Genomic DNA, 14,902 nt, shown 5'->3' with positions numbered 1-14,902 from the left:
TCTGACCGTGGTCCTATACACGTGCAACATTACCTCTCGGCTCATACAGAATCCCACAATTGATGAAGGCCAATGCACCGTATGCCTTCTTTACCACAGAGTCAGCCTGTGTAGGATGTCATTACACTGGACTTACACTGGATGTTACCAGGACTGGGGGGGCTTGCGTTAAAAGCAGAGAGTGGATAAGCTTGGACTATTTAACTGGAGTGTAGGATGTTGAGGAATTACCCCTTATTGAGGTAAATGCATTCATAAATGGCTTAGATAAAGTGAGTCTTTTTTTCTGAGAAATTGGAGTACAGAACCAGAGGGTTCAGATTGAAAGTGAGACGGGAAATTTTTATGAGGTATCTACAGGGTAACATTCTCACAGAGAAGGAGGTGGTCCAATGCTGTAGAAACAGGTAAAATTAAGTATTTTAAAATAAATTTGGACAGGTACATAGATAGGAAATGGTTAGAGGGATATGGGGCAAACACACACAGATGGGACATGCGCAAGAAGATATCCTAGTCTTGCAGATGCATGAAGTGGGCTGTGGGTTTAACATCTGTCAAACCCTTCCCAAATCATCCTTCTGAGGAATCTCACCCTGGAGTCTGTCTGTGAAGTGTTGATGTGACGTAACGTCAGAGGGCAGCTCAGTGTTGACCATGTGTCACACTCTGATACTGTGTATGTGTGTGTTGATTGTGGTAAATATCAGTGTGTTTGTGTGTACACATTGAAGGAGAGTGTGCACGTTGAAGAATTTGTATGTTACAGTGTGTCATCACATGTCTGGTGTGTGTTGACAATGTGTCACACATGATTGAGTTGTTTAAATGAATAAATGACTGTCTCTGAAGAGACTGGTTTCCAGGTTACTGAGGGAAATAACAATGTACATTGCTGAGGCTCTGACTACAATCTGCCAGTCCTTCCTGTGTATGTGTGTGAGGGAGCTTTGCCAGGCCGGTTATGCTGTGTGTGCTTCTCCCGAGATGAAATCTTGACCCATGTCAATGCTTGTTGGTGTGTCCGAGCTCATTCTCACAATGCTTCAATGTAGTGGTCTGATCACCATAAGACATAGGAGCAGAATTAGGCCATTTGCCTATCGAGTCTGCTCCGCCATTCAATCATGGCTGATCCTTGTTTTTTCCTGCTCAGCCCCACTCCCCAGCCTCACCCCCACAACCTTTGATACTCTGTTCAATCTGGAACCTATCGAGTCTGCTCCGCCATTCAATCATGACTGATCCTTGTTTTTTCCTGCTCAGCCCCACTCCCCAGCCTCACCCCCACAACCTTTGATACTCTGTTCGATCTGGAACCTATCAAGCTCTACCTTAAATATGCCCAACGACCTGGTCTCCACAACTGCCTGTGGTAACAAGTTCTGCGTATTCGCCACCCTCTGGGTAAAAAAAACTCTCTGCATCTCTGTTTTTAAATAGACGCCCCTATATCTTGTGGCTGTGCCCTCTTGTCGTAGACTCCCTCACCATGGGAAACGTCCTTTCCACATCTACTCTTGTCTTGACCTCTCAACGTTCAAACTTTTCAAGGAGATCCCCACTCATCTTTCTAAATTCCAGCGAGTACAGGCACAGAGCTATCAAATGTTTCACGTATGCTAACCCTAACATTCCTGGAATCATCCTTGTGAACCTCCTCTGAACCCTCCCAAATGCCTGCACATTATTTCTTAGATGAGGAGCCCAAAACTGTTCACAATACTCAAGGTGAGGCCTCACCAGTGCCTTATAAATCCTCAGCATCACATCCCTGCTCTTGTACTGAATGCTGATGTTGCATTTACCTTCCTCACAATTCACTCTACCTGCACGTTAACCTATACGGTGTTCTGCAGAATAGAGGTCACCAACCAACAGGGGTCAACCACCTTTTTTGCACCACGGACCGGTTTAATATTGACAATATTCTTGTGGACCGGCCGACGGGGTGGGGGGGGGGGGGGGGGGAGTGTGTTAGTCACAACCGGAATATAGGTGATAAGTCAACTATAACTCACTTACAAGTGGCTCATACACTCGATTTTATTTCCCAAAGGGTTTATCTAACGGATTCAATATTAAACAGACAGCACACAGTTTCCTCGTATGAATACAGTGATAAGTCATATATAACTCATAAGTCAATAGCATCATAACATTTTAAGTAAAGTTTGGATTATAAACACAGTGCATATTTTCCTCGAATGTACATGTAAAATCATTCCAACAAACCAATATCGCTGAATCAGTGGGAGACCAGGCCTTGTTTCCCTGCAACAAGACAGTCCCATCCAGGGGTGACGGGAGACAGCGATACTCAAAGGGAGTTCCTTATTTACAGTCTATTTCGCAATTTACTTTTCGTGGCTCTCAGCACTTGTTTCTGTCCCGCTTGCTCACATTGTTTTGGCTCAAAAAACTCAACGGGTTTGTCTTTAAGTGCAGGGTGCTTGGACTCAAGGTACCGAAGCAGTTTGGAGGGCTTCATTGCCTAATTAGGCAGCCTCCGGGCCTGAACTCCAGCCTCCCACCCGCCCGCTGCCAGACATCTTGGCCAGGTGCGGCTGGTCGTGGGTGGGGTGAGAAGGCAAGGTAAGGGCTGGAGGTCCCCGGGCCAGGGCTGCGGCTGTCGCAGTCCGGAGTGTGAGGAGAGTGCAACGGGGCACCCTTGTAGGTAGGTAGGATCTATCGGCCAACAAAAGTTTGGCTGGAGGGATGACTTTCAGTAGCTGCTCTGCTACTTACGAAACCCTGAGCCCGAACTAGGTCTTCTGTGAATATTTTAGCACCGGGTCCCCCACAAACATACGGTGGGCTAACCAGATTTAGAGGTGGCACCCGTCTGTCCGCACTCCAGGCCAGTGGCAATGGCACTTCTCGCCGGCCGGTTACCTGAGACCAACCAGTGATCCCTGGTGCGAAGGCGTCACTGATGACTGATGACTTCGTGCGGGTTCAAGTTCAAGTGGGCATGACAGGGAATGAGGAAAGGTGTAGCTAACTTACATCGCAAAATCATATCGTTTCATCGTGGCCCGGTAGCGCATGCTGGTTGTTGGGGACCGCTGTTTTCGAGCACCTTCTCCAATGTAACAATAACTGCACTCACTTCTCCTCCCTTGCACCCTTCAACATCTGGCACAGTGCTAGTGTCCTCCACAGTGAAGACTGGTGCAAAATACTCATTCAGTTTGCTGACACAATTATATTTCTATATTATATTAACCAGCCTGTTATACATACTATTTATCATTAATTACTATGAACTGCACATTCAGATAGGGGTGTAACATAAAGATTTTTACTCATGTATATGAAGGACGTAAGTAATAAAGTCAATTCAATTCCATGTTTCATTTTCCCCTCCCAATCATTCTTTCAGTCCCTCTCTGTAGTTGTTTAAAAGCTTCACAATTCCCTGTCTTCCTATTAATTTTTACTTTGTTGTATGCCCACTCTTTTGCACTTAGATTAGCTTGTCTTCCCCTGGCAGCCACGGTTGTACTATTTTGCCTTTTGAGTATTTATTTATATTTGTAGTACATCTATCCTTCACCTTCCTCATTTTCCCAGAAACTGACACAATTTCTGCTCTGCTTTCATCCCTGCCAGCAGCACCTCCTTGCCAAATCCTCTCTCAGACCACTAATTTCTTTTACTTCTCTGAAATATTACAACATTAGACTTTACTTTCTGCTTATCAAATTTCAAGTTGAACTCAGTCATGTTGTGAGCACTGCTTCCTAAGGGTTCTTTTAACTACTCACCTCTGGTTCAATACATAACATCCAATCCAGTAGAGCTGTTCCCCGAGTGGGCTCAACGACAAACTGCTCTAGAAAGCCATCACATTGCATTCAACAAACTCACTCCCTTGAGATCCTTTACCAACCTGATTTTCCCAATTGACCTGCATGTTGAAATCTCCCATGATTATCATAACATTGTCCTTTTCATCAGCCTTTTCTATTTCCAGTTCTAATCTGTGGGCCTCAACCCACTGACTGTTGGGAGGCCTGTATATGACTGGTGTCAGTGTCATTTTTACTTTTTCAGTTCCTTACCTCAACCCACAAGATTCAACATCTTCCAGTCCTATGTCACATCTTGCTGTTGATTTACCAACGGAGCCACACCTCCCCATCAGCCTTCCTTCCTTCCTCCGATACATTGTGTAACCGTGAACATTCAGCTCCCAACTACAACCATCCTTCAGTCACGTTTCCGTGATGGCCACAACATCATACCTGACAATCGGTAATAGTGCAACAAGATCATCCACCTTATTTCTCATACTCCATGCATTGAGATATAACACTTTGTGTACTGTATCTGCTACCCTTTTTAATTCTGCATCTCTAATGCACTGATACTCACCCTGCTGGCTGCCATTTTGTCCTCGTATCTGTCCGTCCTATCTGACAGTCTGACTGCACGATATCTTTGCATTTTTACCATCAGTCCTATCTCTTCACTCCAGTTCCAACCCCCCGCACCCCCACCAATTAGTTTAAACCCTCCCCAACAGCTCTCTCAGACCTCTCCGTGAGAATATTGTTCTCGCTCGGGTCGAGGTGCGACCCATCCCTTCTGAGCAGGTCATTCCTCCACCAGAACAGATCCCAGTGATCCAAGAACCTGAATCCCTGTCCCCAGCACCATCTTCCCAGCCATGCTCTATCTGTCAAATTATCCTGTTTCTACCCTCACCAGCACGGGGCACAGGCAGCAATCCAGAAATTATAAACCTGGAGGTACTGCTTCTGAGCTTTCTACCAAGCTCTCCAAATTCTATTATCAGGATCTCTTTGCTTTTACTTCCTATGTAATTGGTCCCAAAACGTACCAGGATATCTGACTGTTTTCCCTCCCTCTCTAAAAATGCTGCATACACGATCTGAGATGTCCATGACCTTGGCACCAAGGAGGCAACATACCATTCAGGTGTCCCATTCATGTCCATAGATTCTCCTATCTGCTCCCCTGTAGATTGAGTCCCCTATCACGACCACTCCCCTCTTCTGCCTCTAACAACAGTGAGAGATGCTGATCCAGAAGGTGGAAGACCTGTGTCAATCAGACACTGGACTCACAGGGCACAAAGGACTTGTGTATTTTCCTGACAATCTCGGTCACCACACTGATACCCGCTTTTATTCCCTACAGTATCATGAAATCTATGTTAATTTCCCAGCTCCTGTGGTAGGATACAAAGTAGTGTTTTGGCATGTTAGTGCCGTGTGCCTGTGATCAGGACACAGTGTTCATCTGTCACTCCCGTGTATTGGTTGTATTGTGACCCTGTGCTGGTGTGTCCAGGGGTCTGACATCTCCAGCTGACCATGTGACAGTGATGCCTCCCAGTTGGTGGGGCTGATGCGGAATAAACTTCAGTTCCCCTTCAGCCTGTTATTACAGCCAATCTTTGCCTCAAGTTATGAATTAATTGTGTCTGATAAACAAGAAAAAATGAATCTTTGTAGTTTTACCTCGGTTAATGGCATCAAGTGTTTCTCTCAGCACTGTGTTCAACAAATAGAGGTGATCGAATTTTTCAGCCGGTAGGGCCTCATCTGTCACTGATAATTCCTGGACTTCATCACTGATTCTGTAAATATTAAACTGCTGGTGATAAACTGGAATTTTGAAGTATTTTACAAATCCATACAGGGTTTCAGTAAAGAGCATGTCCTACCTCCTGTTCCGACGAGCTTCCTCCTGAAATAAATCAAACACAAATCCGATTAGACTTGGACTTACAGTCCACATCCTGAATTTCATCCAAATCATTACAAAATGTTGAAAATTCCCACTCCCACAGTCACAAACACACACCAGCAATGCAGAACCACGGGGGAAATTACAGGAAAAGTTTCTGAAAGTTAGACCAATACTGAGAGGATGAAACTTACGGGAAAGAGAGGACAGGCTGTGCATTACCATCTGGATAAGGCGTCAGAATGATAAGATGGAACAATTTAAGATTAGTGATGGATTTGCTTGCGCGAAGGTGAAAAAAGTACCTCATTATGGCGAACACGAGAGGACATAGGTGCTTGGAAGTAGTACGGAGGAGATGTCGGGTAAGTGTTTTGGAATGGGTGGAATGAGCTGCCGGCAACGAAGGTGGAGGTGGATGCGATAGGGTCTTTCACAAGACTCCCACACAGGTACATGGAGCTTGGAAAAATAGAGAGCTATGGCTAACTCGAGGTAATTTCTAAAGTGAGTAGATGTTCGACACAGCATTGTGGGCCAATGAGACTGTATTGTGCTGCAGGTTTTCTTTGTTTCTATGTTTCTATTTATGGGGAGACCTTCAGCCAAAGATAAAATGCCAGGAGGTTTTTAATAAATCCCACAAGAAATTTAGTGAAGAGGATGTGGAACTCAGTGCCACAGGAGTGGTTGAAATGGAACATCAGAGACTGAATCTAATGGGGAGGCTGGATAAACACGTGAGGGACCAGGGAAATTGATAGAAGATGGACCTAATGGCCTGCTCATGACAGAAAATGGGACACAATCCCATGTAAAACTTATCCAAAAAAGTAGAGACAGTGAAAGTTTCCGCAATCTGATGACTGAAGGGCCTGTATTGTGCTGTAAGTTTTCAATGTTTATATTTCTACGTTTCTAATGTGAAATTTAAACGAAAAATTAAAGAAACATGGAAGGTTTCCCTAATCTGACAGAAGCCGGACATGGAGGATAAGTCTGATGTGTGGGTCAAGTTCTTTGTTCTCACTGATTGACAGAGATACCCTCACACCCACCGCACCAGACACACTCACAGCCTGTGACTGGAACTGGGTGTTAATGGAAGTTTTAGAGGATATTTAATGTGGTAATTAAGGACACAATCAGCAGCTCTGTGTTATGATCAGAGTAAATCATTTCAGAGAAGATTGCATTCTGTCCTGGGATGTACAGAAGTTGTAGAAGTCCAGTTTTGGGACAACAACAACCCTGAATAGTTGCATCAATTGTCTGGTGAGAAACAGTTTACTGCCATTTGTAAATGCTGTGTGTAGGAGCAACACGTTTGTTTTCTGTCTGCATTGTATCCTGAGTTACGTGTTTATTACGAAAACCAGTCAGGTGAGTGGGGACATGGTAAAAGCGAAGGGAATAAGTTACGTATTCGTACTTTGTTCTGGGCTGTTTTGAGCCTGGGACTGGCAGATGTCATATCTTTTGTTGACAGATTAATTGCAATTTAATTTATGATTAATGATGCAGAAAATTCATCGCTTAAATATTGTATGTTGCTGATAAAGGATGAAATATCTGTCTCCGACATTTTAGAATGTCATTAGCGGAGTGATTGGAGGTTCCTCATGCAAGGAGAACACTCTGTGTGAGGACACCAGCAGCGGTAATTGATTTGGTAGAATTGGCCGCTGTGCTGTGTTTATTTCAAATATACCACTGTTCATTTAGTTCAATTTGACAGAAATAAATTAAAATGTAATCCCTCACCTTGAGAAATATCACACCATCTTTCTGATCCATCTGTTCTTTTAACTTTGAGATTTCCTCCTGAATTATCCTTATATTCTCTTGAATCTTAAGAAGATTTTTCTCCATTGGATTTAGAATCCTCGCCTCTTCTTCCCTGAGATCCCTGAGTAAGCTCTGCTCTTTCTCAGTGATAATCTGGTGCAGTTCAGCAAACTGGGATGTGATGTGGGACTGAACGCTGTGTGACTGTTTCTGTCGAATGAAAGGTGAAGATTAGTTTACTGCATTGCTGTGTTGCATTTCCTTATGACATGAAGGTGACCATTCGGTCCATTGGGGTCCATACTACTTCTGAGACATTCCCGTCAATCCCATTCCATCAAGTTTTCCTGAAACCTATTCTCCCTCATTGACCCATTAACTCCCACCTAATTCACACACACTCTCCATCACCTTCACAGGGTTAATTGTAATTAACCATTTAACCAGCATGTTCTTGGGATGTGTCTAAAACCGTCATGGCCACAGGGAGAGCATGCAAACTCCACACAGACAGCAGCAGAGGTCAGGATCGGACCCAGGTCACTGGAGCTGCGATACTCGGCTCTTCTGCATTAAAAGGAGCAAAACTCGACAGTAATATCAGAAATTCCGCTCAGGAAGCCTCACCCGAACTCCGGAAATCTTCTCTTTCTGTTGCTGCTCCTTTTCCTGGAAGTCTGATTTCTTTTTTGTGAGAAAGTCTAAGGAAGATTTTAGCTGATCCTGGAAGTTCGAGAGTGAAGGAAATAGAGACAAAGATGCATCAAAAGAAACAGGTGATCAAACCCGATTATCACACAAAATGCCGGAGGAACTCAATGAGTCAGGCAGCATCTATTCAGGGGAAATAAACAGTCGGTGTTTCGGGATGAGACCCTTCATTAGGACTGGGAAGGAATGGGGCAGAAGCCAGAATAAATAGGTTGGGGATGAGAACCAGCTGACAGGTGACGGGTGAGACAACGTGAGGGGGAACGTGGCGGGGGGTGATGAAGTGAGAAGCAGAGAGGGGACAGGTGGAAGAGGTCAGGGCTGGAGAAGAAGGAACCTAATACGAGAGGACAATCGACCATGGAAGAAACGGGGAGAATTTGGGGCTGTTTGGAGCCCTGAATGGTGGTGAGGCAGGGGTTGATAGGAGTCAGGTGTAGCACTTGTCCCGTTTTCAGGTATCGGTGTCAGGAGGGAGATCAGTGGGGAGGAGCGAGTGGATAAAAGGGAGTTGTGTAGAGAGCGATCCCTATAGAGCGCGGAGAGTTGTAGTGGTGGAGGGTGGGAGTGGGCCTGTGCTTCGTGGTAGAAACCGATTGGAGATGGCGAACGGTGGGGGGATATGTTGTTTATGGAGGCTCGTGTCGTGGACAATAGACGATGGGGTGAGAATCAAATTCGAGTTAGTTTTACCTTGTAGAGTGTAACAGCTTCTTTAATCGGCATGAAGCGGTGCTGTCTGTGTTGCTGCGCAACCGCACAGACCACACAGATCAGTGTCTTGTCCGTTTCACAAAACAGCTTCAGTTCTTCCTCATGTTCCTCGCAGTGAAGTTTACTTTCCTTCCCTTTGGAATTCAGGTTTATATTTCGAGCTTTTTCAGCCAGATTTGCTAAGGCCCGATTCACCCTGAGGCTGCGGTCAGCAAACTCCTCTCTACATTCCGGGCAGGGGTTTTTCTCCTCCCTTTCCCAACACCGTGTGATACAAGAGCGACAGAAGTTGTGTCCGCACCCCAGTGATACCGGATCGGTGAAGAAATCCAGGCAGACGGGACAAATTGCCTCCTCGGTCCAACTCTCGGCCTTTCTTTTCGAAGCCATGTTAACTCCCGGCACTTCCTGATTCAGAATGCTTTCGCTTTCGGGGAGCTGCTGATCGCCTGCAGTACCGCGGTTGTCCACTACACGCGCTGCAGACTCAGGGAATGAATATAATGTCACTGCGTATGTTCAGTGGGAAAGAATTGTGGCCATTTCCATATCAGCGTGGGATCAGAAACACATTCAGTAGTTCCTAACAGAAATGAAAACTCGGCTATGGACTGCCTAAGCCCGGCTACGAACGGAGGAGTGTTGCGCATGGTTCTAGCAACCCCATCCCGTAAAAGCCCAGTGCGACAGAAACGTCAACTAAATCTCTAAAGGCCTCATCCCTGGGATCGGAAGGACGTTCCCCTGGAAGACGATTGAATCATGTGGATAGAGGGAAGCCACAGGCCCGATTAAATCACGGCCCTGGGCAGAGGAATCTGGCGAGCTTGTGTCCCGGTGGCGTGATGGGCTAAAGAAGAAGCAGAACAGAAATGAAAACGGACAGAAAAGCCTGGTTCAGTCTGAGGCAGGACTGAAAGGGGCAAATTCTGAAAAGAGAGGCACAAGAGACTGCAGATGCTGGAATCTCGAGTAGGAAACATGATGCCAGAGAAACTGAGCAGTGACTACTGGGGTACCGCAAGGCTCAGTGCTGGGACCCCAGTTGTTTACAATATATATTCATGATTTAGACGAGAGAATTAAATGCAGCATCTCCTAGTTTGCGGATGACACGAAGCTGGGCGGCGGTGTTAGTTGTGAGGAGGATGCTAAGAGGATCCAGGGTGACTTAGACAGGTTTGGTGAGTGAGCAAATACATGGCAGATGCAATTTAATGTGGATAAATGTAAGATATCCACTTTGGTTGCAAGAACAGGAAAACAGATTATTATCTGAATGGTGGCAAATTAGGAAAAGGGGAGGTGCAACGAGACTTGGGTGTCATTGTACACCAGTCATTGAAGGTGGGCATGCAGGTACAGCAGGCGGTGAAAAAGGCAAATGGTATGTAGACATTCATAGCAAAAGGATTTGTGTATAGGAGCAGGGAGGTTCTACTGCAGTTGTACAAGGCCTTGGTGAGACCGCACCTAGAGTATTGTGTGCAGTTTTGGTCCCCTAATCTGAGGAAAGACATTCTTGCCATAGCGGGAGTACAAAGAAGGTTCACCAGATTGATTCCTGGGACGGCAGGACTTTCATATGAAGAAAGACTGGATAGACTAGGCTTATACTCACTAGAATTTTGAAGATTGAGGGGGGATCTTATTGAAACGTATAAAATTCTAAAGGGATTGGACAGGCTAGATGCAGGAAGATTGTTTCCGATGTTGGGGAAGTCCAGAACGAGGGGTCACAGTTTAAAGAAAAAGAGGAAGCCTTTTAGGACCAAGATGAGGAAAAAGTTCTTCACACAGAGAGTGGTGAATCTGTGGAGTTCTCTGCCACAGGGAACAGTTGAGGCTGGTTCATTGGCTATATTTAAGAGGAAGTTAGATATGGCCCTTGTCGCTAAAGGGATCAGGGGGTATGGAGAGAAAGCAGGTACAGGGTTCTGAGTTGGATGATCAGTCATGATCATGCTGAATGGCGGTGCAGGCTCGAAGGGCCGAATGGTCTACTCCTGCACCTAGTTTCTATGTCACGCAGAATCTGTGGAGAGGAATGTACAATCGGCTTTCAAGGTGAAGATCATTCATTCCGAAATGTCGATTCTCCCTCCACAGATGCTGCCTGACCCGCTCAGTTCCTCTAGTCGCTCGATTTTGTTTTCCTCCGGGTTTAAGAGAGACAGACTGGGCTGTAAAACCGGGGTTAAGTAAATATTTAAAGCAGCTATTAAATCAGTTCATGCTGTCAGGCTCCCGATGGTTAATCCCCTATCGTGCCCCAATTTCAGCTCCAGATATTATCTGAAAACCCCGTCTCCGTGTCCAGACTCCATATCAGAGCTCCGTGTCAAGATTCCTCCTGCTCGCTGTTCAAAGTTCACGTCTGCGCAAGCATCCCAACTCAATCTCCGTGCCTGAGTCCTGCACTTGGGTTCTCCTCAGTCGCTTTGAGTAACAGAATGAACTGGCCATTTTCGTGCTACCTGTTCCCTTCGGCCAAAAGGGAGGGCTCACCAGTAGAAAGGAGAGTCAGACAACATTCCCTTCCGTCCCCCAAACCCGGATGCAGATCCAAGCTACTGTAAACTACCACCAACAGCCCCTGTCTCTGTCCGCCTTGGTGGACTCCGGTGCCGAGGGGAATCTGTTGGATGAAGACACAGCTTCCCGGGCCGGAATTCCTCGGGAGCCGTTGAGTACCCCTCTGGAAGCCCGGGCACTGGACGGAAGACGTCTGGCCCGAGTCACTCACTGAACACCACTACTGTCTTTGGTTCTCTCTGGGAACCATCGGGAACAGGTACAATTTCACCTAATTTCCTCTCCTCAAGCTCCTATAGTTATTGGGTACCCCTGGATAAGCCGCCATAACTCCCACATTGATTGGTCCACTGGGAAGATAGCCGGCTAGAGTCCGTTTTGTCACTCCGCTTGTCTACAGTCGGCCCTTTCCCCTGTAAAAGCCACCGCGACCTCGTCTGCCACTGAACCCCCTGACACGTCCGGGGCTCCAGCGGAGTACCACGACCTGGGGCAAGTGTTTAGTAGGCACCGGGCCCTTTCCCTGCCTCCACTCCGACCATACGATTGTGCTATTGACCTTCTCCCCGGAGCTCCTCTCCCCACCAGTCGGCTCTATAACATGTCCTGACCAGAGAGGGAAGTAATGGAGGATTACATCAGCGAATCTCTCGCGGCGGGCATTATCCGACCCTCATCCTCCCCGGCGGGCGCAGGGGTCTTCTTTGTGTGGAACAGGGTTGGTTCACTACGTCGTCCATCGACTAGCGAGGCCCAAATCATAAACCATGAAGAACGAGTATCCACTGCCCCTCATAAACTCCACTTTCCAACCACTTCACGGAACCGCCATCTTCTCCAGGTGGGACCCACGAAGCGCCTGCCATCTGGCCAGAATAAGGGAGGGAGACGAGTGGAAAACGGCATTTAATATCCCTCCAGCCACTTCGAATACCTGGTCATGCCATTTGGCCTCACCAATGCCCCCGCTGATCTTCCAAGCCCTGATTAACGATGTCCTAAGAGTCTTGATTAACCGTTTTGTGTTTGTTTATCTGGATGACATCCTAATCTTCTCCAGCAGTTTCCAGTTCATGTCCGTCAGTTGCTACAGTGGCTTTGGGAGAACAAATGATTGGTTAAAGCTGAGAAGTGTGACTTCATCTCCTGAGGGAACATCACCGAGAGCGGATCCCGAGAAGATCCGGGCGGTGGCGGAGCGGCCATGACCCACGACACGCAGGCAACTCCAGCCATTTCTGGGCTTCGCGAACTTCTGTCGCCGGTTCATCAGGGAGTATGGTCGGGTGGCGGCGCCCCTTACCCACCTAGGACCCCCTTTTCATTGGGACCCCCGAAGCTGACTCAGCGTTCTCAGAGCTGAAGAGGCGTGTCACCTCCGCTCCCATCCTGGTCCAACCAGACCCCTCTTGTCAATTCATGGTGGAGGTCGACGCCTCCGACTCTGGGGTGGGAGCGCTCCTCTCCCGAAGTTCAGGTCCTGATCAGAAACTTCATCCTAGTGCCTTCTTTTCTCGCCAGCGGTCTCCCGCCGAATGAACTTACGACGTAGGGAACCGGGAGTTACTGGCGGTCAAACTCGCTTTGGAGGAGTGGAGGCACTGACGGGAGGGAGCGGAACATCCGTTCATCATCTGGTGCGAACGCAAGATCCTCGCATACATCCAAACCGCATAACGCCCGAATTCCCGCCATCCCGTGGGGCATTATGTTTTGGCCGGTGCAGGTTCACCCTCACCTATCGTCCGGGGTCCAAGAACGGGAAGCCCGATGCTCTCTCCCGTCAATACATTTCCGAGGAGGGCCTTCCCAACTCCGAGACCATTCCTCTACCATCCTGTGTAGTGGCTGCACTCACCTGGGAGATCGAGGCCATAGTTAAAGTGGCCCAATGGATTCAGACTGACCCTGGCAACGGACCCTCCAATCTCCTCTTTGTACCCGATTCCTTTCGATCTCAGGTTCTCCAGTGGGGAGTACACGTCTCGTTTCGCCTGCCCATCCCGGGATCGATCGGACTCTGACCCTCCTGAAGAGACATGTCTGCTGGCCCTCCATGGACGCTGACACCCGTTCCTTTGCCTCTGTCTGTTCTGCTTGCACCCGTGGAAAAGCCTCCCACCGACCACCTGCTGGATTGCTTCGTCCCCTACCTGTCCCGAGCCGCGGCTGGTCTCACATCACGCTGGATTTTGTTACGGGACTACCTCCTTCAGATGGGAACAATGTCGTACTCACCGTGGTGGACGGCTTCTCCAGAGCGGTGCCCTTCATAGCCCTTCCCAAACTCCCTACAGCTCGGAGAACAGCCGACCTTCTCGTCCATCACGTCTTCCGCCTGCAGCCCTCTGACATTATTTCTGACCGGGGTCCCCAATTCGTCTCACAAGTTTGGAGATCATTTAGGTCAAGCCCTGGGAGCCTCACTAACCCTGTCATCCGGACCCAAAGGCACTGAACTACCAGGAACAGGACTAGGCGTAAGAAGGAAGCAAGGACAGTGGGAAAGAAAGGACGCTGGACATGACACAGGCTCCGGACGAGACAAGGATTCCGGGCCTGGGCTGGGACTTGACGATGATAGCGGAAGCAGGACATGGAACTGGGAACTGGGAGCCTGGGCTTGGACTCCCAGCCAGAGACTGGACAAGGACCCAGAACCTGGGTCTTGCCTCGGGCTCGGACTCCAGAACCAAGCTCGGACAAGACGTGGCTACAGGACAAGGAGAGCCACTGGACTGGACGTGAGACTCCTGGAGAGGACAAGGGAACCCCAGCACCGGGCTGGGCAAGGTACACCTGGGCTGAGCGAGGCACATGGACAAGACGAGAACACAACGCCGTGGCTTGAACAGGCGAAGGACCTTGGACCTGACTGGGACTGTGCGAGATCCCAAAGCCTTGACTTGGTCGAGGAAGAGACAGGGACGCAAAACACAGAGCCGAGGGAGAGACAGGGACAAGGAAAACCAAGGCCCCTCCTTGGATACAGGACGTAGGCCCGTGAGTCATTACACAGAACACAGAGCCGGGACGGGGCCCCTCCTTGGATACAGGACGTAGGCCCGTGAGTCATTACACAGAACACAGAGCCGGGACGGGACCCCTCCTTGGATACAGGAGGTAGGCCCGTGAGTCATTACACAGAACACAGAGCCGGGACGGGTCCCCTCCTTGGATACAGGACGTAGGCCCGTGAGTCATTACACAGAACACAGAGCCGGGACGGGACCCCTCCTTGGATACAGGACGTAGGCCCGTGAGTCATTACACAGAACACAGAGCCGGGACGGGACCCCTCCTTGGATACAGGACGTAGGCCCGTGAGTCATTACACAGAACACAGAGCCGGGACGGGACCCCTCCTTGGATACAGGACGTAGGCCCGTGAGTCATTACACAGAACACAGAGCCGGGACGGGACCCCTCCTTG

The 14,902-nt window shown here is 48.3% G+C and overlaps 1 protein-coding gene across 1 annotated transcript in view; it reads right to left on the bottom strand.

Moving 5' to 3' along the window:
* Nucleotides 1–13,795, bottom strand: part of LOC140722602 (nuclear factor 7, brain-like) — a 36,573-nt gene extending 22,778 nt beyond the window's left edge. The window contains exons 1-6 of the mRNA XM_073037309.1: nucleotides 13,708–13,795; nucleotides 8,914–9,068; nucleotides 8,137–8,232; nucleotides 7,486–7,719; nucleotides 5,699–5,721; nucleotides 5,527–5,611 (exon numbers count right to left, since the gene is read on the bottom strand). Coding sequence (XP_072893410.1) covers nucleotides 5,527–5,611; nucleotides 5,699–5,721; nucleotides 7,486–7,719; nucleotides 8,137–8,232; nucleotides 8,914–9,068; nucleotides 13,708–13,795 — 681 coding nt within the window. The remainder of the gene's footprint in view (nucleotides 1–5,526; nucleotides 5,612–5,698; nucleotides 5,722–7,485; nucleotides 7,720–8,136; nucleotides 8,233–8,913; nucleotides 9,069–13,707) is intronic.
* Nucleotides 13,796–14,902: the final 1,107 nt, after the last annotated feature.

Source organism: Hemitrygon akajei, unplaced genomic scaffold, assembly GCF_048418815.1.
Source record: "Hemitrygon akajei unplaced genomic scaffold, sHemAka1.3 Scf000081, whole genome shotgun sequence".
In the NCBI taxonomy this organism is placed as follows: Eukaryota; Metazoa; Chordata; class Chondrichthyes; order Myliobatiformes; family Dasyatidae; genus Hemitrygon; species Hemitrygon akajei.
This window is presented reverse-complemented; position numbering and strand designations above follow the sequence as displayed.